The 25,095-nt window shown below is 45.8% G+C and overlaps 1 protein-coding gene across 3 annotated transcripts; it reads right to left on the bottom strand.

The window, feature by feature from the left end:
- Window positions 1–1,925: 1,925 nt before the first annotated feature.
- Window positions 1,926–23,679, bottom strand: DPP8 (dipeptidyl peptidase 8; the record flags this gene model as incomplete). Of its 3 annotated transcripts, XM_084267976.1 has the most annotated exons (19): window positions 1,926–2,267; window positions 3,298–3,409; window positions 4,106–4,248; window positions 6,295–6,447; window positions 7,110–7,256; window positions 8,769–8,914; window positions 9,688–9,823; window positions 10,136–10,288; window positions 10,488–10,567; window positions 12,015–12,174; window positions 13,306–13,483; window positions 14,598–14,698; window positions 15,732–15,793; window positions 17,724–17,852; window positions 18,229–18,339; window positions 19,568–19,736; window positions 20,626–20,799; window positions 21,746–21,858; window positions 23,418–23,679. In XM_084267976.1, the coding sequence occupies 19 exons, from the start codon at window positions 23,674–23,676 to the stop codon at window positions 2,145–2,147; spliced, it is 2,649 nt and encodes an 882-aa protein (XP_084124102.1). In that variant the 3' UTR covers window positions 1,926–2,144. The 3 variants fall into 3 exon arrangements, with proteins under 3 accessions (XP_084124102.1, XP_084124103.1, XP_084124101.1); XM_084267977.1 differs by lacking the exon at window positions 6,295–6,447 and having other exon boundaries at window positions 23,418–23,676; XM_084267975.1 differs by lacking the exons at window positions 6,295–6,447; window positions 7,110–7,256 and having other exon boundaries at window positions 23,418–23,676.
- Between the last annotated feature and the right edge of the window lie 1,416 nt (window positions 23,680–25,095).

Here is a 25,095-nt window from a genome sequence, read left to right on the forward strand (position 1 = left end):
ACTATCCACGTGTAATTTTATACATATATGTATATATGAACAGATATAGATATATGTATATATAATACAGCATAAACACGTAAGGAACACAATGGAATTCCACAGTAACAGCTTACACTTGTCGCTGCCATGTTGGTTTAGGTCAAATGCATCAGCCACCTCTCAGTTCTGACTGTAGCACATGCCATAGGGATGCCACAGTCGGTCCCATCACACCAGTTAGGTGTGAAGGCACACCAGGAGCAGTGCTCCTTCCCTTTCCTTCCCAAAAGTAAACCTCTAAGCCTGTTACTGACCTGCTAATGGTTATTTTAACCCATCCACTTGGAATCGCTGGGATCTGAAAAAGCAGAAAACAGCCCAAACCAAACATCCCCACCTCAGAGGAAATTTGCCATGTACTGTTTGCTTTGGGTATCTTTTGTGTAACCTCAAAACCAGATCCCCTTCTCACACAGATTTTACAGCCATGTAACTGCACCAGCTCTGATGGCTTTGGTGCTTATTCCTAGCAACCTAACTGATAAACGATGCAGTTTGATACAGCGCAGCCAGATTGTGTTGAGTCTCATGATCAAGCCAAACAGTACAAAGGCAGGGAAAATCCAAGGTTACAACATGTGGAGTACTAAAAGCATAAACACTGAGAGTGATTCCAGATTTTTTTTAGAAGATGAAAAGAAAATCATGCTCTACTTCTCTGTAGCACCAAAACAGAAAGAAAAGGAAGTTCTTAGGTTTCTAAGAAAACCATTAAAAACTTACAGGAGTCTAAGAGGCAAGCCCCAAGGGGAGAATTTCCTGGATTAAAGAGAATCATTTTGCTATGGATTTCTATCTTAAACAACCTGGTGCAAGTTAAAAGTGATTTCACACACTTATGATGCTTTCCAGCCAAGCCTGCTGCTTAGTTAAAACCTCACTAGCAAAAACAACTGGGATTATGTATCCTTTAGGTTTAGCAGGGTTACCGTAAGCTATGCAGGAGGAGTGGGGTTCTCAAATATAGCATCATCATCATCATGCCACACAGCAGTGCTAGAAAGGACTCAGGAATGGAGGGAGGACTGAAGAGAGTGTGAGTCCTTCAAATAAAACAGGAAATCCTATGAAACAGTTGGTATTGCCTCACATACACTGTTCCTAAATTCTTTCCTTGCTAAATCCTCTACAGACCTTTGAATGACAGTATTGAATTTTAGAATCCTAACAGGATGCAGATGCTTGTATCATGCTGATGTGACAGTACAAAAACAGTATTGTAAAACCAGCTCCAGAATGAACATCAGGAAGAATGTCAGGGAGAAATGGACTACGCTTTTAAGCTTGTTTTAAAATTCACAAAGCTTCAGCTCTTTGACTTAAGTTAGTTTACATCTCAGAGTAAAAGACTGTTATGTCCATATCACAGTGAAATACCATTTCACTTCCCCACTGAAATCAAGTACAATCAGGATAGGATCTCAGGCTGCTTAAAGGAAAAAAAAAAAAAAAGGTGTAAAATTTATCCTGGGGAGAAAAGAAAACATTGAAAAGAACCTGGCATCAACTGAACTGAATCAAACAATTAAAATCTTTAGGAGGCAGCTTAAAAGTTTTTTCTTCTTAAAAAACAATTACCATCTAGATAGGTGATGTGTCTAACTTGTGACCAGCTTCTAAGGAGTGAGACACATCCCTTTCATGAGGCATAAAAGCTATATGATAGCATTTAAACTGTAATACAAGTTGTAACCATTCAGGTAAACTCTTGCTGTGTAGTGAGTAAATCATCCAGTAGTATGTAGTAAGATACCAGGGAACACACTGTAAAAATACATCAATTATGTCATAATGCTTTTAAAAAGTGATGACCTGGTGCTGTAGAAGTACGTTATTTTCAGTTTCAGCTCCTCCCCCAAGAGAACACCCATGGTACTGCATGATACCACAGACATTTGATTTTATTTACATCTTAAGCTTTAAAGTTATTAGGTCACTGTACTTTTCCTGTATGGCACCAAATTTACTTTTAAAAAAGTATCTGTGTTTGTGTGTGTACATGTGGCAGGCACCAAAATGTAATGTTCCATCCTGTTTTTTTTCTCTAGGTTCCTACGTCTCCTCCTTCAGTGAAGCAGCCAGCAGAGTTCTGCAGAGGTCAGTTACATTGCCTTCAGGGCAGCAATACGAGAGCCCAGATTCTCTTGCAGGTAATACAGTAGATGGAGTTCGTAGTGCTCTCCTGACTCAGGTACCCTTATACTGTGTCTCTCCTGAGGGTAGATCTAAAATATAAAAGAAGGTTGTAAGTATCTATGAGAGTTGCAGGAAACAACATTTAAACTGGTCTCCAGAGTCACATTCAAAAACATTTCTGTAATCACAGAGTCACAGAATCATGGGGGTTGGAAGGGACCTCCAGAGCCCATCAGGTCCAACCCCCTGCCAAAGCAGGGTCCCTAGGACAGGTCACACAGGTCTGCGTCCAGACGGGTCTGGAACATCTCCAGAGAAGGAGACTCCACACTTCCCTGGGCAGCCTGTCCCAGGGCTCCCTCACCCTCACTGTGAAGAAGTTCTTCCACATATTGTTGGGGAACTTCCTGTGCTCCAACTTGAGACCATCGTCCCTTGTCCTGTCCCCACAGACACTGCTGGTCATTTCCCCGTGTCCTGCACTTCAGATATTTATAAACATTAATAAGATCCCCTCTCAGTCTTCTTTTCTCAAGGCTGAACAGCCCCAGTTCTTTCAGCCTATCCTCATAGGGGAGATGCTCCAGTCCTTTAATCATCTTCGTAGCCTCCGCTGGACTCTCTCCAGGAGATCCCTGTGTTAATGCTGTTCTTGAGCTAAAGATACATCCCATCCTCTGCTGCTGGCTGGAACCCTGACACAACTCATTGTACTCGATTGCCACTGGTGCTGTACTGCAGGAGATGAGCCTGGCCCAGCTGAGCCATCATGGAAACCAGCATGCCTCCAGGTCTGCACCACAGACTGGGATACCTGGGCTACACCTGCCCCAAACCAGCAGGGTCTAATCAAATGGTTAAGCTTGTTCCGTGCTGAGCAAACACTGCTGTACTGCCTCCAAAGAGCAGATCTCTGTGGGACCAGCCTTAACTGCTCATTTGCCTAATACTTCTTTTTGTTTACTCATAAAATCTTTTTTTAAGAAAAAAAAGCCAGGTTCAAATAGCAGTTTTATCCCTGAATTCCAAGCTGCCTGCCTGGCACAGCCATGTTACAAGTTCCAATTCTGGACTCCTCAGGACAGACACCTTACCTTCACATCCCAGTTCTGGCCTTACCTGTAAGTCATAGGGTTTCCCAGCTCTGACTAAAAAGCTGAGCAAAATACTAGTGTGTGCAAAGTGAACGTTCTCATCCAAGAATCCATGTAGCAGCAGCAAACGGTTTGGTCTGCGAAAAGCAAGAGACAAACATTTCTAGCCAGCATCCCAGAATCTGCCAGTCATTCCACAGTCCACACCCATCCTTTCAAAACCACTCAATGGGAAAAAAAATTAATTGCACTGAAGACAAGTGATTTCATTACTGTAAATTGCTCTTGGATGGATGTGTGTCCCAAACATATTCTTTCCTCCTCTGTAAGTTCTTCCTGCATATGCACATCACAGTCAGATCTTTCATCTGTGGATCTTCTTTATTCTCATAAGTATTCCCCAGCTTGAACAATACAACAGCTTAATGTTTGCTCAGATTCACTGCTGATTTTGGCAACTCTGTGCTGATCCAGCCTTAGAGCATGCAGAAAGCATCCTGATCAACTCCTTTTTGTCTAGCTTAATGTGGCTCTAGAGTGCTAATCATATAATTGAAGATATGTTTGTCATTTCTTTAGACATAAAAGATAGTCTTTAATTGCAGCCAGGATAAAAGGGATTACATGGAACAGTCTGTAATTATGTAAATGCTCATTCAAGTCTATTGAGTTTATTAGTGCTGGGTTTTGGTCTTTTAAAAAAATAATTATTTAATACTAGCATTTGTGATTCCAAGACTCAATTGCCAAGAACAGGGGGATAAAAACAAGTCCACAGAGCTTGAAGTTTCCTAGTAGGAAAAGTAGAAGGCAAGAGTCAGAACCAAACTTACTCAGAAGGGAACTTCTCAGCTTGCATGGCCACCGAACCTAGGTAATACCCCTGCTCGTTGTGGTCTGGGTGGCCCATGTAGCGCTCTGTGTAACCAGTGTCATAGAAGATCCACAGCGTGACGGGTGCTCCGGCAACGGCCACCTGCAAGTTCAAACTGTCAGCACAGGGAGAGGGAAAAACAACGCCTGACCCCCTCATCTGGGCACGTCCTTCCCTCCCTCTCTCCCACATCTCTATCCCAGAGAATTATAATCACCCAAAACACGCTGAGAATTTCCAATCCACAGCCTGCAGTGGGAAAAGAAAAGCAATCCTCACCCTCCCTCCCACGGATCAGACGTGTCAGCACGGTTCAGCTACAGCCTGTGTGTGCTGAAAACTAGGCAGCTGCTGACAAGCAAGGTCCTACCGACAAATCAGAAGCCACGCTAATGTATCACCTGCAAGGCCTGCTGAGGGACCTGGATTTTGTCCAGTACACAGTTCTTTTGGGCTTCAAAACATTTGTTCATTTGAATGTCAATAGCTCCCTAGAACTCAGCAAATCACCTTGCTTAGCTACCACCAAGCTTTTCACAAGCCTGCAGAGAGGCCTGTGAAAAAAAAGACCAATAAGCTAAAACCCCACAAACCCAACACCAAAACCAACTTTGCAAAGCAGGTGTTTTAAAAAGTAAAAATGTAACAATCCTTAAGGACCTGAGAGAAGTAATTATTGAACATCCCAAGAATCTCCAGGGTGGACTTAGACAAAGTAAGATCAGCCACAAAGCATAGCCCAAGAGCAATATCCAGCTCTTAACACATCTCTACCTTTGAGACTTGCCCAACAGCAGGCTGGACATTTACTACAGCAGTCTAAAGTCAAGTCACAAGAACCTCTTTTTGGTACTGCTCCCCATCCCCTGGTTGCCTTCCTGGCTGCTTTAGAGCATACTGCTATGTGTGGCAATTTGATCTGGGAATGCAAAGAAACTATTCCCTCAAGGCAGGAAAGAGGGGAGGAGAAAGAGAAGATGGTGTCGTTTTTCAGGAGGATCATTTCCCTTAGTTGGCTCACAGCACAAAGAGCTCGACTGACACAAACTGGGCAACAGCTGAGGCTGTGTAAGGTACCTTCAGCACAGGGGACCTGAGATTGGTATAGCTGTACCAGCACAGTTCATTTATTGCAAGCTCAACAGTCCAAGAGTTTAAAACTCTCTTGTGTTCCAGAGAGGGAGTATCCTCCATGCTCACCTGAATGAGGTGAACAGCTGTTGTTCCTCAGCCCAGCTCATGAGAACAGACTGTAATTCTGGGAAAACGGGCCTACCCCAACAGCCACACACTCCTCTTCCACACCAGGCTTCCTGGATAACAAGTGCATTCTGCCCAAAAGGACCCTGCCTGCATTAATGTGGGGAGCCTCATGAACACCACCACACCTTCACATCAGGTCAAGATTATGTCTGGCTGGTTAGGAGCTGGATGAAGCGAGCAGAGCGATGGTGCAGTCACACCAGACTCTTCGCAGTGGTTACTCTCAAATAAGAACACCATGCTCTTCTGGGGAGGAAAGCTGCACATTTGTGTGGAGAGGGGGGAAAGGGCTGTGCTTTAATTGCACAAATGGAATTTTCTGATTTGAGGCACTTCTGTTGGTATTACATATTGGGGCTGTGCTGGTATTGCTGCCCCTGAGAGGCTGAGTCCCACAGCTACACCAGTAGACATTCAATTCAAATTTCAGTTCCAGACACCTCTCAGAGCCCAGCAGCAGCAAGAGGCTTACAGAGGAAGAGCATCTCACCCTCACACAGAAACACAAGTGGAGAGAACTGAGGAGACAGCTCAAGGTCACACAACTGCTCTTACAATACTTGTTACTGATGGTTTTAAATGGTACCATGGTCTGTTTGCACACCCTAGCTTTATAGAGTGAATAGATTTTCAAATCTGTTGTCTGTGAAGCGTAAAAAAAAGCCTAATTAGAAATATCGTGGAAGAAATGTGCGCTACAGCAACTTTCCTCTGAACGCACCCAAAAGGAAGAGCCCTGAAGAACACCCAGGGTGCTGTGTCCTCGCTTGTCTAGAGCGAGCTCAAGTGTCTTTGTGCTGTGAACACCCGTGGGAGGTTACATGATTAAGGGAAAAAAAAAACCTGTCTGCACCACCAGAATAAGTACTCAACGTAGGAACATACCCTGAAGATATCTGACCTCTGCATTAAAGCCATAAGAGAGAGGTAGCCTCCATAGGACCAGCCATGAATGCCAACGCGGTCCAAATCAATGAAGTCATACTGGGATGCTAAATACTGCAGTCCTTCCACTTGGTCATCAATTTCTATTTGTCCCTGGGAGGGGAGAGGAAAAGGTAAAGGTTTAGTTAGTTCCAGACAAAAGTTATGTTCGGAGGATTCACAAAGGTAACAACCACCTTGCTGCTTCGACCACACACCAGCACTCCACTGTGCTAGGCACAGCACTGAAAGGTGACCCCTTTCCCCAAAAAGACAATAAGTATGTGCTAACCCATCCCTTATCTATGCTTTTCTTCAATTGTCTCCTTGGGGACAAGTAAGATTTTGTCAGTACTTTTGCAGTTACAAACAGAAGGCTGTACTGCTCCTGTACCCATGGCCAAACACACTCACCCTCTCCAGCCTGACACAGGAACTGCCCTAAATAATAACCCACACTGTGAGGTAAACTATCCTGCTCTGTGTGAGCAGCACAGCATGTCTAGTTGGAAACAGACACACCCTCATGAACCACCCTGCATCATGCCTGCAAAGCTGGAGTTGGTTCAGAGCAGCAAAACACTGAGGTTATTTCCTTCCCATGGAGTGTCTTTCCTTCCTCAAATCCACACGGCTCAACTCTGCGCAGTTCCCTTCCCCAAAACAAGGCAGTGTCACACAGGCAATGCCGGGCATCTGTGCCGAATCAGCGCTTCAGCTCAGGTAACAGTGGGACTCAAACCTGTTTCTGGCTGCAGGCTCAGAGCTCCACTTACCATTTTGTATTTAAAGGCTCCTTCAAACTTCAGACCTCGGTGGCAGGAGCCCCTGTTGTCGATCACAACCACCACGTAGCCCAGAGAGGCCAAAGTATTCAACCGGAAATACTTGATTCCTTTGAACCGATTGTTCACTAGCTGTACCTGGGGTAGAAGAGCAGCAATGACACCAGCCACGTATGGAATGGAATCCAGAGGGGACTTCTGAATCCAATTCAGATTGTATTTATATTTACTTTCCACTCAATATTTTATACATTCTTACAATGACAAGTTTTCAAGAGCCCTGCTCCCTGCTGCAGGATTCCCTCTCCCTGCTTGTGGTGTGCTATGAAATAAACTCTCTTCCCCCAGTAACAAGCTGTTCTGCAACAGATCTGAACAGTTGACCACAGCAGCACCAAGGGGCAGAGAGCAAGAGTGGCAGCTGCTGAAGGCACAACCCAACCCCGAGCCTGGAGCTCTGCTCTCTTCTCTCTGTTCTTTCCCACAAGAAAATCTTTCCCTTCACCAAGTCTTACTGCAGCTGCCTTGGCCCACAGCAGGGCTCAGAAGAGGTGAGGGAACCAAGGCAGAGCTAAGGAGCTCATGTTCTCCTATGCACCAGTGGGAAAAGGAGGATTGCAGAGCCAACTCTCCTGAGCATACCTTGCAATGGCAGTGCTAACAGAGAGCTAAGGGAGAGCTCCTCTCATGTACACACAGGGAAGTGAAAACAAAGAATGGGAGGCCCTGTGGAGGAGGTGGAGATATAACAGGGACTATCTGCACTTCCCTTTCTAGTCCAGCAAGGCCAAAGACAAGGTCAAGGCAATCCCAGGCACAACAGGCTGGGAGGAAAATGGATGGAAAGCAGCCCTGAGGAGAAGGATTTAGGAGGTGTGGGGGATAAGAAGCTCAACATGAGCCAGCCATGCGTGCTTGCAGCCCAGAAAGCCAAATGTATGTTAGTCTGCATCCCCAGAAGGACCAGCAGGTCTAGGAGGGGATTCTGCCTCTCTGCTCTGCTCTGGGGAGCCCTTTTCCCTCTGCTGAGTGAGGTGGGGTGGTTCAGCCTGGAGAAGAGAAGGTTCCGCAATGACCTTAGAGCAGCTTCCAGTCCCTAAAGGGGCCCCAGGAAAGCTGGAGAGGGACTGTTTATCAGGCAGTGCAGTGACAGGACAAAGGGGAATGGGTTTAAACTAAGAGAGGGCAGATTTAAACTACACATCAGGAAAAAAATTCTTCCCTGTGCGGGTGGAAAGCCCCCAGCACAGGGTGCTTAGAGAAGCTGGGGCTGCCCCAGCTCCCTGGCAGGGTTCCCTGGCCAGGTTGGATGGGGCTTTGGGCATCCTGGGCTAGTGGGGGGGGGGTCCCTGCCCATGGCAGGGGTGGCAGAGCAGTTGAGATCCCTTCCAATGCAAACCAGTCTGGGGTTCTGTGATTCTCCCAGTTCCATCTCTCTGTTCCATACCTGTTCTGAGACAAGTGGCAGTCCCTCAGCCTGTGACCTGGAAATCATGGGCACTTAGAACACCTTCGGCCAAGCAGCCAGTCACCCAACAGGCAAAACTGCTGCACGCTACCCTCAGCACAGAGCAGGGACTGTGCATACAGGGGAGCAGTGCAGTGACTCAGGCCCATCCACCCCACTGTTCACCAACATGCCACACACACCTGAGGCCCTCCGTAGATGAACAGGACAGTGGGGTACTTCTTTCCAGGTTGCAGATTGTGAGGTTTGTACATCATCCCATAGAGCGTAAACCCCGTGGAGCTCTCAAAGGAGAAGACTTCTGGGGGAATGTAATCAGGAAGAGGGCCTGGCAGAGGGAGGAACAGAGGATTAAACAGGAAGCAGCTAAGTAACGGAGCTCTGCTCCAACTCTGTCCCATCAGCAATCTCACTGCAATCCCAGTGAAGCTCTCCCCCACTTTCCCTGTAGCTGGGACCAGGCAGGGGCCAGGAATGCCTTGGCCCTCAGGGAGCTTTCTCAGTCCTGTGACATTCCCACCCCTGCTCTTCTCTGAAGAGTAGCAACTCCTCCATTACAGGTATCCCATCCTTCCCAAACCTCGCTCAGGCCTCCCTGCATTAATACATGGAGAGCAGAAGGTATGGAGTACACCTTCAGGAAGGAGAGATGAAAGGGACAGAAACAAAACGGAAAAAGAAAAGCCCAGGAGCTGTCCCTTGATGACATGAGTAGGAAGCAGCACCCAACTATTCAAGAAATGGATGTCCCTCCCCAGAAGCCCAGAAGCATTACATATGCCTGCCTCACTAGAAGGCATACAGCAGAGTGAACGACTGCACTGAAACACCACCCCTGATGCTAAAACCAGCTTTCTACAGCTTCTACCGGCTCAGCAGAAACGTAGTAACATCCACTCTGAATTCCTCCATGTCCAGTTTACACCCATTCATTGCTGGGCTGAAAGTGTCACTCAGGTAGTCCCAGACCCTCTCACAAGCATAAGTCTGAGACACAAGTCTGGTCACCCACAAGAACAAATCTCAAGCAAGCATATTCTGGGATATCTTTCATTCTGTGATCCTGGTTGTCCTTATCTAGTTCCTTATCCATGTCATTACCTGCTGAATCTAAAATGGTAGCCCAGAATTCCTTTGTTCTATGAGCTGCATCATCTTCAGGTCCTGTCAGCCGGTAAAGTGACACGCAGTGTGGGTTCTTCTGATTACTGTACTTGCTGATGAACATGTCACAATCCTAGGGAGGAAAAAACATGTGCTGCCACAGGCTCAGCTCCTCTGCTGACTGCTCTATAGCCAGTTCAGGTGTAAAGAGCCAGGCTTAAACAGTTTCCAGTCATTCATCCTGGCTCCTTTTGCCTGAGGGAAGCTGAAGAGTAACTATACTGGGAGGTGAAATCTAGTTTCCAGGGTGCATTTACACAGTGTAAAATCTACTTTTGTTCTATTCAGATGCAGCCTTGCCTGCTGAATGCTGAAGGACAAAGACTGGGGATAAGCCACAGCACAGCCAGCACAGCTATCCAGGGCCTCCCAGGCAGACACGTACCTGGCTGACACAGCAGGCGTGAGAGTATCCGCGTTCTGTCAGCCGCTTTACTTCTCCAGGATTCTCATAGTTCACAACGTACAAGTGATGCTCTAAAGGTGAGTCTTTTGTGCCTTGAAAGTACACCAGTTTATTGGCTTCATCAACATAGATCTGCCAAAATCAAAACACCACACTGTAGGCCAACAAAACCCATACGATACCTATGCTCAAATTTAACGCCAGGGAGTGGCAAGGTCCACTCTTCCCAGGGAGCAGACCCTCCCTCACGTGACATGTACCGATTTACAAGGCCCCAGAGACCATCTCCTGCTGCCTGCAGGACATCTATGCAGCAAGAGCAGAGACTTACATTGGATCCATGCCTGCCAAGCACTTCCCATTCTCCACTGGTAATCGCTATCTCCTCCTTGATGGGGCACTTGAAATCGCCTGCAAATAACCAACAGACAGAGATTTTAGGCTTTTACACTTTACAAAACATGTGGTCACAATAATATTTTTTCCTCCCAAGCTTTTTGGCTAGATTAAACCCAAGAGCAACCTGCCTTTGCACAAGACCCACACTTCTGCCAGCTCCCCAGACAAATGTTAGGGTACTACTTAACAGCCTGTTAAATACATGTTAAAGGATATGCAAGATTCAACACCAGGCCTGCACAGCTCACTTGACTTTCATTTTAAAGTATTTTGCCCCTTGCACAGGAATTGAGGTTTTATACTGAAAAATGCATGTGCAAAGGGAATCTCAGGTGTCAAAAATGGAGAATTTTGCAACAGGGTATGTAACTACTCTGCTTTTATAAGATGGCTTTATTTCCCTTGGAATTAGGGAGGCTTAGAAAGGTGGAGTTGGATGCATTCAGAGAAATCTAATCAAGCCAGGATATAATGCTTTATGGAGGGAAAAAGTGCCCCAAAACACTCCATAACAAAAAAACCCAGTAAGTTGCATGTAAGTAGGACCTCTAGTAAAATTAGGTGTATTTTTTGTGCTTACAATAGGTGCCTTCAACACACACCAAATAAGTTTCGTATCACAGCATGAAGCTGTAAATTAAAGGACACACAAGGTGGAAAAACCACTCCTGGAGTTTTGCACACAGCAGTATCATGCATCTGAGCAAGACCAAACTGTGACTTCAGCTTGGAAGCACCCAGCCTTTGGATTTTTTTGCTTGAAATTATTCTTCCTGCATTGCCATTACAGCTGCCAGTAGTTTTCTCCTACCAACACCTCTGCTTATATAGCAGTACCATGATTGGTTTTAAAAGCAGAGGGGGATTCTCTGAATAGTTATCATGTAGGTTTTGCTACCAAGCACATGCATTCATTTTAAAGGGCCCACTCAGACAGGGAGGCTCTCTAAGGACCTTTTCACTTTGTATCCATACCAGACTCTTTGTCAACCCCTCTACTACCAACCTGCTCCTAAAGGCTGAATGGGATAGTGTTGGTTTTACTTGCAAAATCAAGTCCTGAACCAACGCGCATCTATTAGATACACTGGAGCCTGCACACCAGAGGTGGCCCTGTAAGTGCTGTAATGATTAACCTCTGGTAAAGTCAGCACACAAACAGGCCCAACACTGAGGAGGAAAAGCCAACTAACGGAGTGCAGTGCACAGGATCCCAGGGAGCTGGTTTCCCATCTGATTTTTTGAAACATTTCCCTGTGGTCCATGAGCAATAATCAAGGGAGAATCAAGGTTAAAACTGAGGCGTGCCAGATACAGGATAACCCCTGGACAATTTTAGGAGGAATGGCTGTACAGTGAAGTGCTTCCCTGGACAAGAGCAGGAGTTTCCACTAAGATGGCAACTCCTGCCACCCAGCAGCAAACTCCCAATTTAAAGCCAAAGAATAATTTCACTCACTTGGAGCAGGGAGGCCTCCACATGACCTCTTATACTTGCTCTCCTTCAAAACTGAGGTGACTTTGTACAGGTGCCGGAATCCTGTTTTACACTCGGAAGCAAAAATGAACTCTATCTCATTTTCATGGCTCTGAGGGAAAACATAGAAGATATCGTGGATCTGTGGAGACAGAACAGGGGATGATTGTTACAAGCAGCACTTTGGCATTACAGTCACACACAGTAAGTTTCTCTTACATGGACAACACAGTTCAGATGAGCAGGGAGCAGTACAGCCCCTTACTGGGAGAACCAGTTACACTTAGTAGCCAGGGGGTGTCTGTCACACATGCTGCACAGCTCCAGACTTTCTGTTAGTTTTAACTCTAACTTCTGGCCAGCAAACAAAGTTTTTCTGCACCTGCCTTTCTAGCTTAGGTAGAGAGCTTAGACACACGTACTCCAACTTCACAGGCAGGATGTGAGAGCCACCCAGTGAAGCCAGAGTTCAGGGGCTTCTCTGCCCAGTGCTGTCTAAAAGCCCACAAGTGAATGGGTATTTAAAGAAAGATGGGCTCACATCATCTTCCCACTCAGGATGATGCCAAGTCTTGCTTCAAGGGATGAACTTTCAAGGGACTTGGGAGCATTTATCTATACAGTATGAGTTGGCAGTCAAAAATTCCTCCAGACAGTAAAAATAATGGAGAAAGGCCAACTCACTGCACCCTCCTGAACTCATGCACAGTATTACTAAGGAGAAAACAGTATCACAGAGACCACTTGCTGTACAGTGATCATTCACTGGAAGGCTTTGTGCAAATGCTCTCTGCTGAAAGATCCAACTACCTGTCAGTGATTGATGTTCCCAGGCCATCCTGCACCCTGGCACACTTCCAGCAGGATGTAATTTTAGAGACATCGATCTGTATCTGCAGAAGTGTGAACAGCACTCATTTTTACAGCAGTAACCTAGCTCACTGGAGGTTGGGTCTCATAGCACAGGCCCTATGGCACACTGCTGAGAACACTACACACAGGCCTATTTCACCAGGCTCCATGTAGCTAAGGAGGGGGGCTAGTGACTGTTCACAGACTCTCTGTGCAGCCTCAAGCAGAGCAGCTCTGCTTTCATATCCCTCTGTTCTCTACACACTGTGACCTCTTTACAGCAAGAAACATGGAAAAGGCACAGAACTTGTACAGTGTGAAAACCCTCCCAGGCAGCAGAGTAACACCAATACTGCTCATGTGCCACAAATAGGGTCTGGAACAATAAGCTGTCAGTGAAGGCTGAAATTTAAATTCTTACATTTATCCAGATGTCTGTTGTTTCTTCATAAATAATGAAGGGTGTAACAGAATCTGGTACAGCATCGATAAGTTTCTGTCTTTCCATTGCATCATCTTCTGTGGGGATGAATAATGCAGGAGGGATCAGGACTATCTGAAGCCGAGTTTGGGAGCGATCCAGTAAGATGGACCAGATGCTGTTGAGGAGACAGATATTAGAGAAAATAACATGTAACCATGAGTATTAGAGAGGTCTAAAAATCTCAACAGATATTCATTAGCACTAGGCATTTGAGGGACTCAATGTTCAATTTCAGATTAAGCATAAAGCCACATATAAAATTTCACCCACATAAACAAATCTCTTCCACAACACAAGAACTTATTTCACTTCATTTCAATATTGCATAAGCACTGCTGGTTCAAAAGTTTAATTAATTCTATTCTCCCAGATTTGAATTGTGCTTTAGGGGAGAAAGAGGGGGAAAAAATATCAGGGAGAATAATGAAGCAGAAAAATTTAAATTGAAATTTCAGGATACTTGTGAAAATGTTTTACATCTGTACCTGGCAGAGGAAAATACTGGCACCTAAAAGGACTGGCAGCAGAGCCTGCCATACTTCTGATGGCTTCAAACGTAGCTCTACAATAATCCCACAAAAAAAAACAAGATAATGGAGCAAATGTGTCCCTGCATTTCTTCCACATTTTGGAGGAGAAAAAATACTAAAAGGTGAAAGTCATCTTTAGATTCAAGAACTGGAGAAGTGCAATTCTGGAGAAGCTTCTGGTGAGTTAGAAACACTGTACTACATCATCTACAGGGTTAAAAATGAAATGCAAATGTAAGTAGCACTTACAGCAGGTTTTCTGATCAGTAAGCCTGGTCAGCAAGGATGGTCCAGTGGTTAGGATGCTAGCCCAGGGCCTGGGGGACCTGGGCTCATTTCTCTCCTCAGCCACAGACTTCCTGTGTGACCATGGCAATTCACTTAGCCTCTCTGGGCTTCAGTTCCCCATCTGTAAAATGGGGACAATAGCACTGCACTCTCTCTCACAGGGATGCTGAGAGGACACTCACATTAGAGGCTGTGAGTGCCCAATCCCAAAGCGATAGGGCCAGGTACCAGAGAAAGAGACGAGGAGAACTGGTTTGCTTTGGGAAAAATTGTCCCCTTTGCACAAACAAGTTGGTAGAAGTGTAAAAAAATCAAGCAGGCTTAAGCTCCAAGACCACAGAGATCACTACATTCTGCTTCTAACTGCATTGCCCCAAGCCCTCTAAGCAGAGACAGGATTAACATACGCACTATTTTCCTTCTGGCGTCCACCCAGCTCTAGCAATGTACTCTACTCCTTCAAAGAGGATCTCGAACGGCTGAACTAGCTCTTTATCCACAACATCTGCAATCTGTTGACAAAGCAGCAATTCAGTGACACTGAGATGAACCCCCACAACCAGTTTTCATGCATGATGACAGTCTGGACACCGAAGACTTATGTGCAGCTTGAGCAATTTGGATTGTTGAGTCTTTAGAGCACAGGGGATTCAACCCCATCTGCAGCCAGACACCAGAACAGTACGAGATAAATGCTACCAGCACAGCCTTGCCTGGGACTTGAGACATCTGGATGCTGCTGACAATTCCATTGCTTGTCTCAGGCAAGTCACCTGAACACGCACTATCCCCATGTAAAGGGGAAGTGATTTGTACCGAGCTATTTTATAAGTTGTTTTCATCAGTAGGTGTTGAACATCCTGCATGACATCCAGTTATCAATGTGGTTCTAATTCATGATACACAGTTATGCAGTCTGTCCCTGCTGGGACTGGGGACAAGTCACAGTGGCACCCAAAGGGTCCTGACTACTTTCCTTGCCTTTGCTGGCCTATGTCAGCATCACTGTCCCAGCAGGCTGATGGCTGAAGTAGCTCAAGAGTACAGAGGACCCAATAACATATGACTGTTACTGTATCTGCTTGTTAAGATTAATTTCTCAACTGTCCAAAGATCTTGGACTGGGCTATAGAAATTTCTGCATCTGTTACAAAATCTCAGGGTGAAAGCAAAGTTCACCTCTTTCTGCAAGTTCAGGCTTTTGTAAGGTGAGATACTGGGGAAAATTTGGTTGCAAAGTCAGTATCTGCAGCCAATCAAGAGATCTATCATGTAAGAAAGCCTAACCATCCACACCTAAAACATTCTGCTCTGCAGCTGAGTGCATAAACCAGTGGTAAGGAAGGAAAGCATAGCCTTGAGAATACTGCTGCATGCACAGACACCAAGTATCTGCATAGGAACAAGCCAAGTGCACTGCCTCCAGAGAAGCCACTAAGCTGTCACAACTAAGAAAGTTTATTTGTACTGAACTGGAAAATGTGTTTTGCAAAAAAAGTCACAGAAATGATATTTATTTGGAAAAACAAGCAGAACAGAACTTACTCTGCCTTCCACATTGATCGTCACTTCAGATATCTTGAAAGTGACCTTTGGATTTGCTGTACCTACGAAAAGAGATGTAAGCAGTCAGGCACCAATTGTTTGCTTCCAAGAGGGCAGACTGGAACTGGGATTATTGTGGTGTTATTCAGACAGAACTGGAAAAGGCAAACAGCAGAATGCTCTTTGATCAAAAAGCCTACTTGTGTGTATGAGAAACAGCACAAAACCAGGTAGGGAAAAGACACTGCAAACACGAGGCAGAGTCGGTGGATCCTGCAAACAGAGCTGACCAAGAGCCATGCTACTGTCACAGGCAGGCTGCTCTCCCACAGTCAAAGGATGCACATATGAGTTGGAAATAAACGCTCAGGAGTGAGCAGGATAGCAGAGCAAGCTTTGGCTTACTTGTTTGGCTGTTATTCTTGAGGTGCCACATAGAAAGTGATTTCGTATTAAAAAGCATCTTTGAAAATTAAGAGCAGCTCACTCTTAAAAAAACCCATTGCCATGACTAGTTAAGGTAACAAAGCCACATATTTGTGTTGGACACTGAAAATCTGAAGTTTAACTCTTTACACAAAGCAGCACCCATCCTGCTGTACAGCACCTGCAGTCAGGCCTGCTCCACAGCAAAGGTTGACTATGAAGAATAAAGCCGCTGCCAGTTGATCCATAAGAAGCCACAGATGCAAATTCCACATTCCCTGAACATTCTCAATGCTGCTGTGAAGTAATCCCACTTCATCAACCCAGTTTATACACAAAAACTGATGCACTGAGGTAAAGATGACTTCCCTTGGCATATTTAAGTACTTACCATCCCCCTGGGAAGAACTTTCTCCACTACCTCAGGCTTAGCCCTCATTAACAACCCACAGAAAAGGGCTATTGGCCCTGCAGCTCAGACTGGAAACTAAGGCCCAGAGATTGAACCCTAGATGTTTTTTTTAAAGGGATTTGGGCTTCAGTTGGTTCATTTTCCTAAACAGTTGAATTTAGCGTTGAACAGAGCTATGCCAAAACGCCCTCAGAAAGCTGGGTGCACACTCCCAATTCCCAGGCTAACACTCTGCCTTTCTTCCTCCTTGAAATAAATAGTAAGTCAGGATCACAAGCAGAAAACTTTTCCCAGTGGATAAGGGAATCTGCAAGATGTGAAATTAATTTGGCAACCTGGGAAGGTCAGCAAAACAGAAGATATGTCTCCAAAACAAAGATTTCAGGAGTGAGGAAAGAGTGAACCACTTCTTTAACTGTGAACAACAGGCCCTGCTAAAACAGCAGGAAACCTCAGGAAAACAAGGATCAGACTGTTCAAACTTGCCCCATACACATAACTGAATGAGCCCTCAGCATCTCTGAAGTCAAACCTTCCTGCTTCCAACAGCACTCCACCTAACACGCTTCAAGCCTGCCCTCACCCCTGTACTGCTGAAGCCTCCAGACCACTGACTGTTTGACAATGACATGGGAGAGCTTTCCTGGTAGGCTGTAAGCACACTGAGTTTGTTTTCAAAGTCCAAAAGCAATCACGGAGACCAGTGTCCTTCAGAACTTGAACTACCAGGGCACTGCCAGCAGCTGAGCAGAAACCCTCCCCAAAACCTCAAAAGGCCGTAATTCTGCAGCCATCCCCTCCGAGACACAGGGCTGCCATGAGAATCAGCTCCTCAAGAGCTCAGATCTCCCAGGATCTGAGACAGCAGCTCCAAATAGTGGCAATCAGAGTTTCAGTCAACTCCTGAGAGATCCAGACTCAAGAGCTCTCAGTAACCACATGGCTGAAATATCAGCACAGTCACCAGTGACTAACCTAACCTCCACAGCAGCAGCTTCCCCAAATGAATTTCCACCACATGGACACCAGCTCAAAGACTACTCAACACCTCTCCAACAAGCCCCTGCTCCAGGCTAGGAGAGTCACTGCTATCAGGCACATGGAATGAAACTTGTGATTTCCCAAAACAGGGATGTAAGGTATCAGGGTCTCACCAGTTTTGGGGTATCGGAAGGAATCTGTCCTTCTTGTCTCCAGCATGGGTGATGTGACATGAATAATTTCCACCTCTGACTCATCATTTTCTTCATACAGAATTCGAAGAACTTTACCCCCATTCAGTGCTGTAAATGAATTAACATTTCCTGGTCAGAACAGCTCTCATTACCACTTACTGCAGGCATCAATATTCTCCCAGGAGCACAAGCAGGTTGGAAGGATGAAGAAAAATCCAACAAAGCCTCTGATTCATGTTTCATTAAGTAAAGCACTCCAAGACTCTTACAACTCCTACCACTGCTGCGAGAAGGAAAGTCTCTTCCCCCAGTAACACGTGCTCACAAGGCTGCTGCAACTTGCCCACCGCTGCAGATAGTTCCAAAGGAGCTAAGAGCATAATGAAACAGCAAGTAACAGGAAAAAACAACAACTCTGTGCAGGACAGCACAGCAGGGGACCATTATTGGCGCCTGTCAGATACACCAGATCCACCACACTTACTTGGCTGTGCCTTTGGGCTCCACCAGTAGCCAGTGTATCTGTCAAACTCCTCCTGCAGCACAAAAGTAGCTACACCAGCAGACTTTGGGTCCTCTTCAACATTGGCCAGTTCTAAAATAAGACACAACAGAAGTAGTTCGTGATGTACACGACGCAGAATCAAAGCAGTTCTGCATTACCCCAAATGTAGCCCAAGTTCACCCTCCTGAGAGCAATTACACAATAACAAATCTGACTTCTCAGCACATTTGCTTTCTGCTTCCACCCTGCTCTCTTGATTTATTTAGGGTGGATCTGAATCTCTCTGACATGGCAGCTTCTTGTAGGAAAGCAAAGCCATCCTCTCTTCTTATTCCTGCCCAGTTAGTCTCTCGATGTTCTATGCACTACACCAAGAAAGATGATGTTCTCTCTCCTTGAGCTCAATGAAATGGAGCCACAACTTCAGAAAGAAAACAAAGCCAACAAACCTTTCTGAACAACTAAAACAGAAAATATCAATGCTCAGAAGAATGAAAGCATCAGTATTTCATTCACTGTACAAACCAAAAGTAACAGACTTACATAACATCTCAACATGATGACATATCCATAGGCCTTCAATATTTTTCCTGTTACCCTGGAGGTAACTTAGCAGCGCTCCATAAATAATTATCATCTGAGAAGGAGTCATTGCTTCAGTTTATTTTTAATGTACTTACATAATATTGTACTATTTAACATTTAAATAAGCTAAAGCATTATTATGAAGTGTCAGAAATTTCAAATTAGCTAAAATTTAGATGTTACAGTTTAAATACTTGAAGTGAAATATTTTTTATTTAATTCACTGCATTCTGAGCTTTAGCCACAATTTCCCATTTTCCTTCTTCCAGGATATGTGTCTAAAGCAGAACTGGGGGGGGGGGAAGGGGAGAAATGAAGACTGAATATGAGGGGCCAGCAGAAGCCACAGTGCTATTCAGAAACTGTCTACATTGTTTCTAAACGGCCCTGCAGGCTGATTTCACTGACAGAAACTTCCCTCCAGCTCTATTCCACCCACAGCTCCTCCGCACAAAAAAGGCTGTTCCAGTAAAAAGGAATGTGCTGTGTTTCAGAAGAGCCCTTCCATATGCCTTCAACAAATAACTCACTCTGCCAGATTCCACTGTGCAGGGAAAGGAATCGTCCCACAGTATCCACACTACAGAAAACATGCAGAATGTGACAAACAAGGTGGAATAAACAGTGTCCATTCCCCCAGACTTCAGCAGAGCCCCTTAGTGCCATCACTTCACTCAGTCTAGCAAGAACAAGTGCAGAGGAGGTGCAGAGATTTTAATTCAGGATACATTACCATTGTGCACAAACGTTAGCCTCCTTTCTTCTCTGGTTTCTATATTAGATATCCAGATGTCATTGCTATGGATAAATGCAATCCAATTTGGATCAGCTGGACAAAGCTTGGGATCCATACGGATATTTGGACAACTGGTCTCTACCAGAATGGGTCTTAAAGGCTGTTGCTGTTTGGGGAAAAAACAGTGGGGAAAAAAAAAAAGCACAGTAAGCAGTGATAACACATGGACACTTAGGGAAACTACACTGGATTTTCAGAAGGTCTCTAAGACCACTGTAGCATGGACGCTGACTTCAAATGCACAGGCTTACAGCAGAGGAACCTATCAATGTTAAACACAGAAAAATGCTACACAGATATTTTATAGGGAAAGTTGTGCTCATACCACAGTTGCACAGATCCCACCAGGGCCTCTTTCACCAGCGCTGAGGATTAAGCCACAAATCAGAAGGCAGCTTGCCTGGAAAAGCCTGGCACACACTTAAAAACAGCACTCTAAAAGGGGTCTGGCAGAACACACAATCTTGTCCTCCAAAAGCAATTCAGGGTACAGTAAATTCCCCCTGACAACAGGGTTAGACAGACATCAAGCATTTGTTAGAATAATAAGAAATTATTTCAGCTTTGAAGTCCAGCTTTGGCCCCAGTGGAGTAAAAGGCTGCTTGTTCTGCAAGTTACACAGCCAAACCTTGTAACACATTTAGCAGTGAGTGCTGAACAGTTACCTCTCAACCACAGGCCTGGGAACAAAAGCTGCCTCTGAGGTGTCTTCTGACTACATGAAAGAGCACAGCCTTTGTGTCGCCTTTTATCAACATTGCTACTTATCAAAACCCAAAAAAATCTGGTGTCCTGCCTTGCTGCCATGGTTTCTACCATTTCTTGTCCATCTGAGTTTCTACAGCCATGGGAATGCATCCCTACTGTAGGGCCTCTCTGCATTTCGAGGGCTGTCAAGGCTACTTGCCATGCTAGTGCAGCGCAACTGATGATCACGCCCCGTGCTTCTAGCCAGAGGAAAGCAGTACTGCAGAACACAGGGGTGTAAACTCACAGTGAATCCATGAGGGCCTCCATCTTTCACGTGATAAATTCCACTGCCAGCCTGGAACAGAAAGGTGCCGCTCTCCCGGTGGTAATCATAGGAGGCAATGCCAATGGTACCAATCCGCTTCCTCTCCCGCAGCAACTCCTCTTCGCGAGAGTACATCCCGTAGTCCAGGATGGCCTGAGTACGGGCAGAGGAGCACAATCAACACCTCTGCTCTGCACGTCTTACTATACTGTCAGAGCAGCTCTGCACGCCAAGCTTCCAGGAGCAGATGGCTGTGCAGACACCCTCCTCCAGAATCCTGCTGGCGGGTAGACGCCCGCTCCTGCCTGTGCCTCTGCCACCAGCACTTGTAGGTGCACCCCACGATGGGATACCACGCAACCATAAACCTGACAGCCACCTCTCCCACAGCATGGCCAGCATTATTTCTAATACACCCTTGTGTAAGAAAGATGAGACTGAAGGCCTGTTGTTTCTAGAAGGAGCAGGAGAGTCTTTGCTGACTTTTGCAGAGATGCACAGTGACTGGTCTGGTGGGAGGAGAGCGCAGCATGAATTTTCTGTCTGGCTGACAGCCTCAGGAAATAACAGGGGAAGAAACACACCGAATTCCACACGGGGTTTGTCCCACCTCCTCCAACCCGCCGTGCTGCACGGGGTGGAACTGCTGTGGGCTTGCTGTGCAGAGAGGTTGAAAAGAGGACACGCGTCCCAACGAGTGGGAAAGGGATCCTCTGCTCCAGCATGAGTCACAGAGCCACTGACTGATCCTCAGGGGGACTCATCCCTTTCCCCTGCAAGACAGCGACTACTGGAGACTACAGGCTCCTTCAGCAATCCTCAGGATCTCACAGCAGAGATTTTAATGCAAATTAGCACTTGCAATCTCTGCTGGCAAAGGAGAAATCATCCAGCACACACAGTTTTCATGAACTCCAAACACCGATGAGAAAGCTGTGCTTGTTTTTGAGAGGGCTGCAGAGTTAGCCAAGTACAAGGGGAATCTTAAAATGTTTAAGACAATGAACTCCAAATCTTAATGATGGCTTACAGGTGCCACCCCAAAGCCTGTGCACTTTTTAATGCTGTCAGGAAGCAACAAAAAAAAATCAGGACCCACCGGAAAAAGATCCAAAAGGGGCTTCCAGGAAAGCAACAGGACAGCAGCTTTGTTTATGGTTTTGGGAATTTCGGAGTAGAAGAGCGTGTTCTCCCTGTTCTCTCCAGACATTGCTATTGTGAAAGCAAGAAAGAAAAAAAAAAGTGTATTAGCTTTCTGTTAATAACCCAAACACTCTCAATGGATACTGAGGAACAGTCTCACAGGCCTCTCCTATCAGAGAAAGTACTGACAGTCTCTGCACTGCAGTCTCGCCCTGGGAATTCCCTGCTTCACAGAAATGCAAGTCACGGAGAAGGCAGAGAACAGGGAAATACACCCAGGCTTATCCTGCACTGCCTGAAATGTATCTGCTTCTCTCTGAAGCCTAGGGGCCCTTTTATGTTATAAGCTTTTAAAATAAAGGAGGGCCTTTCTGCTAATTCCCCTGTCTGGATTACAGCATGATGCAGCTTGTGTTTCAAAGATAATGTCTCTTTAGGAAGGTTTGAATGTCCCTTTCCTGCTCCTCTCCCTCAGTGCTACTTAGATTGCTGAAAGCTCCTGCCAAGGCACACGGGGATCAGCCCAGAGGGAGCCACATGTGTCCCCTGGGAAGGTCACGTCTGACTCAGGGAGCGGCACAGGGAAACCAGAGCTCATCTCAGCTGGGGTCAGCCTTAATCCCCCCTCAATGTGCTTAAACAAATCATACAAGGATTATGAACCCCATCCTCTGTAAAGGGGAAAAGAGACAGATCAGCAGCTTTCCAACTATGTCGCCACACAGCACATGCAAAGACTCTTTGAATCACAAATCAGAGCTTCAGCAACTGCCATGTTCAGCAGGAGCATGATTCTGGCTCCTAGGCCTTTGCTCTGGCCGTTGCTTTTCCTCTTAACCCCAGTTTTCATGGACATCTGTTCAGCTAGTGTAGCTTTTGACAAAAGCCTTCCTCCAGCAGAAGGCCTGCTCCACAAAGCCACCCAGTAGGTTGCTCACAGTATCACTCACGGTGCCAAAACACTTCAAGCGCAGCTGCAATTCAGAAATGCAGATACATCAAGTGAACACCAATTAGTGAAACAATGCAGGAGTGAGGCACTGAGGCCAAGCACAGTAAATTAACCTGAATTCTTCAATATCAAGACAAAAAACGTTGAGAAAAAAGCATTTAATCTTCAAGCTGTCCCTGCCCTACACTGCTCTTTATTCCCTCCAGAATCCCTGGAAAAACCTACTCCATCAGTAGCTGAGGCACAGAGGACTCTCAAACTTGTATTTATAATCTCTGCATCTATAATCTACAAAAATGGTTCTACCCACTTGCTGTAATTAAAACAAAAGGAGATGAAACTGACACAGCTTTTAGGGAGGTGATATCATACTTGGAGTAAGAGAATCCAGACCGAACCAACTTAAACCTTCCTCCCAGCTAGGAAACATGTCCCAAAGGACACTTCACTATTATTTTCCAGGCCTGATAGGTCACCTCCAACCCCACCACCTCTGTGGGAGGCTACATCACAAGTGCTAACGGGACATTATGATCATGACGTTTGACCAGCCAATCTGGTCTGAAATCCATTCCAGTTTAACTGCCAGAAACACCCAGCACTCAAGCCCGGTCAAACCCGACCAGCCTCCGCAGTGACTGCTTAGCCAAGGCACAGGCTGCCACCGCCAGCTTACCCAGGTAGTAGATCCGATGGGAATGAGGTCCTTCGGGATCATTTTTCTTCACGAAGGTGAAGTCGTGGGGAGCTTTTGCCATCATGTACCCATGGTACTTCCGTGTATCTGTCAGCAGTTTCCGAAGCTGGCTCCAGGAATGTCTCTCCACATAGAAAGGTTCCAGTTTTGGCTGCTCCTCTCTCTGGACCTGCTCCTCACGGCCCACAGTTTCAAAGATTTCAAGGCCCGGCTGTTCAGTTTCCATGGCTGCTGCCATGTTGCATGTTTCTGGAAGAGCAGAATAGCACAGGTTCAGCATTCCTTCCAGCAGCCCAGCAAACACTCACTCCAGACTGCCAAAACACATCACAACACAACACAAGCGCGGCAAGAAAACCACCGTTTCGCGTGGGGAAAGGACAAAATAACAGCAGAAGGAAGAGGGCCAGGAAAGAGATTTCTGCTGTGGAAAACAAGCTGCCATCACTCAGCCTTTGAGAAAGGGACTAAGAACTTCACACAGCCACACAGATCTATTGTCGTTTGCCTTTGCCACCCGCCTCCCCAACACCAACGACTCACTTCAGTTCATGAAGGAAGTGGATAAATCCTCCCCCCTTAGGCTCCTACCTGCTTCTTGTTGCCTGTGACCTGTGCGAGTGTCACTTTGCTACACTAATATCAGAACAGGGGATGATTAGGGCTGTAGCAAGAACCATGACAAGCAGCTGCTTAGCAGAAACACAGCTGGAACCACCAGGCCATATACAATGGCACCTGCCTGCCCTTATTCCCATTAGTCTCCTATAATTTCTTGGGTTTCTTTGCATCTCCTTTCAAACAAAGGTCAGAAGGGTCTAGCAACAATCACCACTATTATCTCATCTCAGGGATGTAATTACAAATATTCATGGATAAGACTCTTCCAGAAGGGTGAGGCAATACCAGAAGAAAGGGGACACAGCAAAAAAAAAGAAAAAAAGCAGTTTCCAAAGATTTATCTGCAGCATAAGTATTTATCCTCCCAAAGAGGCTGTTAATTTAGCAGATATATCTTCCTGCAGTCAGCTGTGTTTTCCAAAGCAGATCTGAGCTGGAATAAACAACCCAGATGTCTGGCAAGAGGAAACAAGAGTCTTTCCCCTGCAAATCTCAGATCTGAGGGCAGCTCCAAAAGAATCCAAGCTATAAAGCCCCAGCACATAGTTCATTACCAGAGAGACCAAGGTGTGAGGATTGTTGATCCTCAAAAGGGGAGGCTGTTTCTATATATAGACTGGGAAGGCTGCACAACTGTTCTGCTTGCGGGCAGAGCTCAGTGGCCCGAGCCTATCGAAAACCTGAATGCAGAGTAAATAAATCATTCCCATGGAGCAAACACTGAAGGAACACAGAATCTGAAGGCATGGGCTTGAGCAGCACAGCTGAACGAGGCAAAGCTCCCATATGGACCCGCTCTCCTGCAGCCCTCCACAGCAGCTGAGATACTTGTCATGGATGAGTGAAACAGAGACCACCTACACCTTGGACCAAACCCATTTTAACATTAAAAGCAAAGCAGAGCAGATCTGGATTAAAAGTTTGGTTCCACCTTTGACAAGACAAACACCACAAACACGCGTCTTTCTTTTGCCTGAGCTACTTACAACACAAAACTAGGCACAAGTTAAACAGGAAGGAGAGTCCAAACATACAC

This window comes from Gallinula chloropus (assembly GCF_964237585.1).
Source record: "Gallinula chloropus genome assembly, chromosome: 9".
Classification (NCBI taxonomy): Eukaryota; Metazoa; Chordata; class Aves; order Gruiformes; family Rallidae; genus Gallinula; species Gallinula chloropus.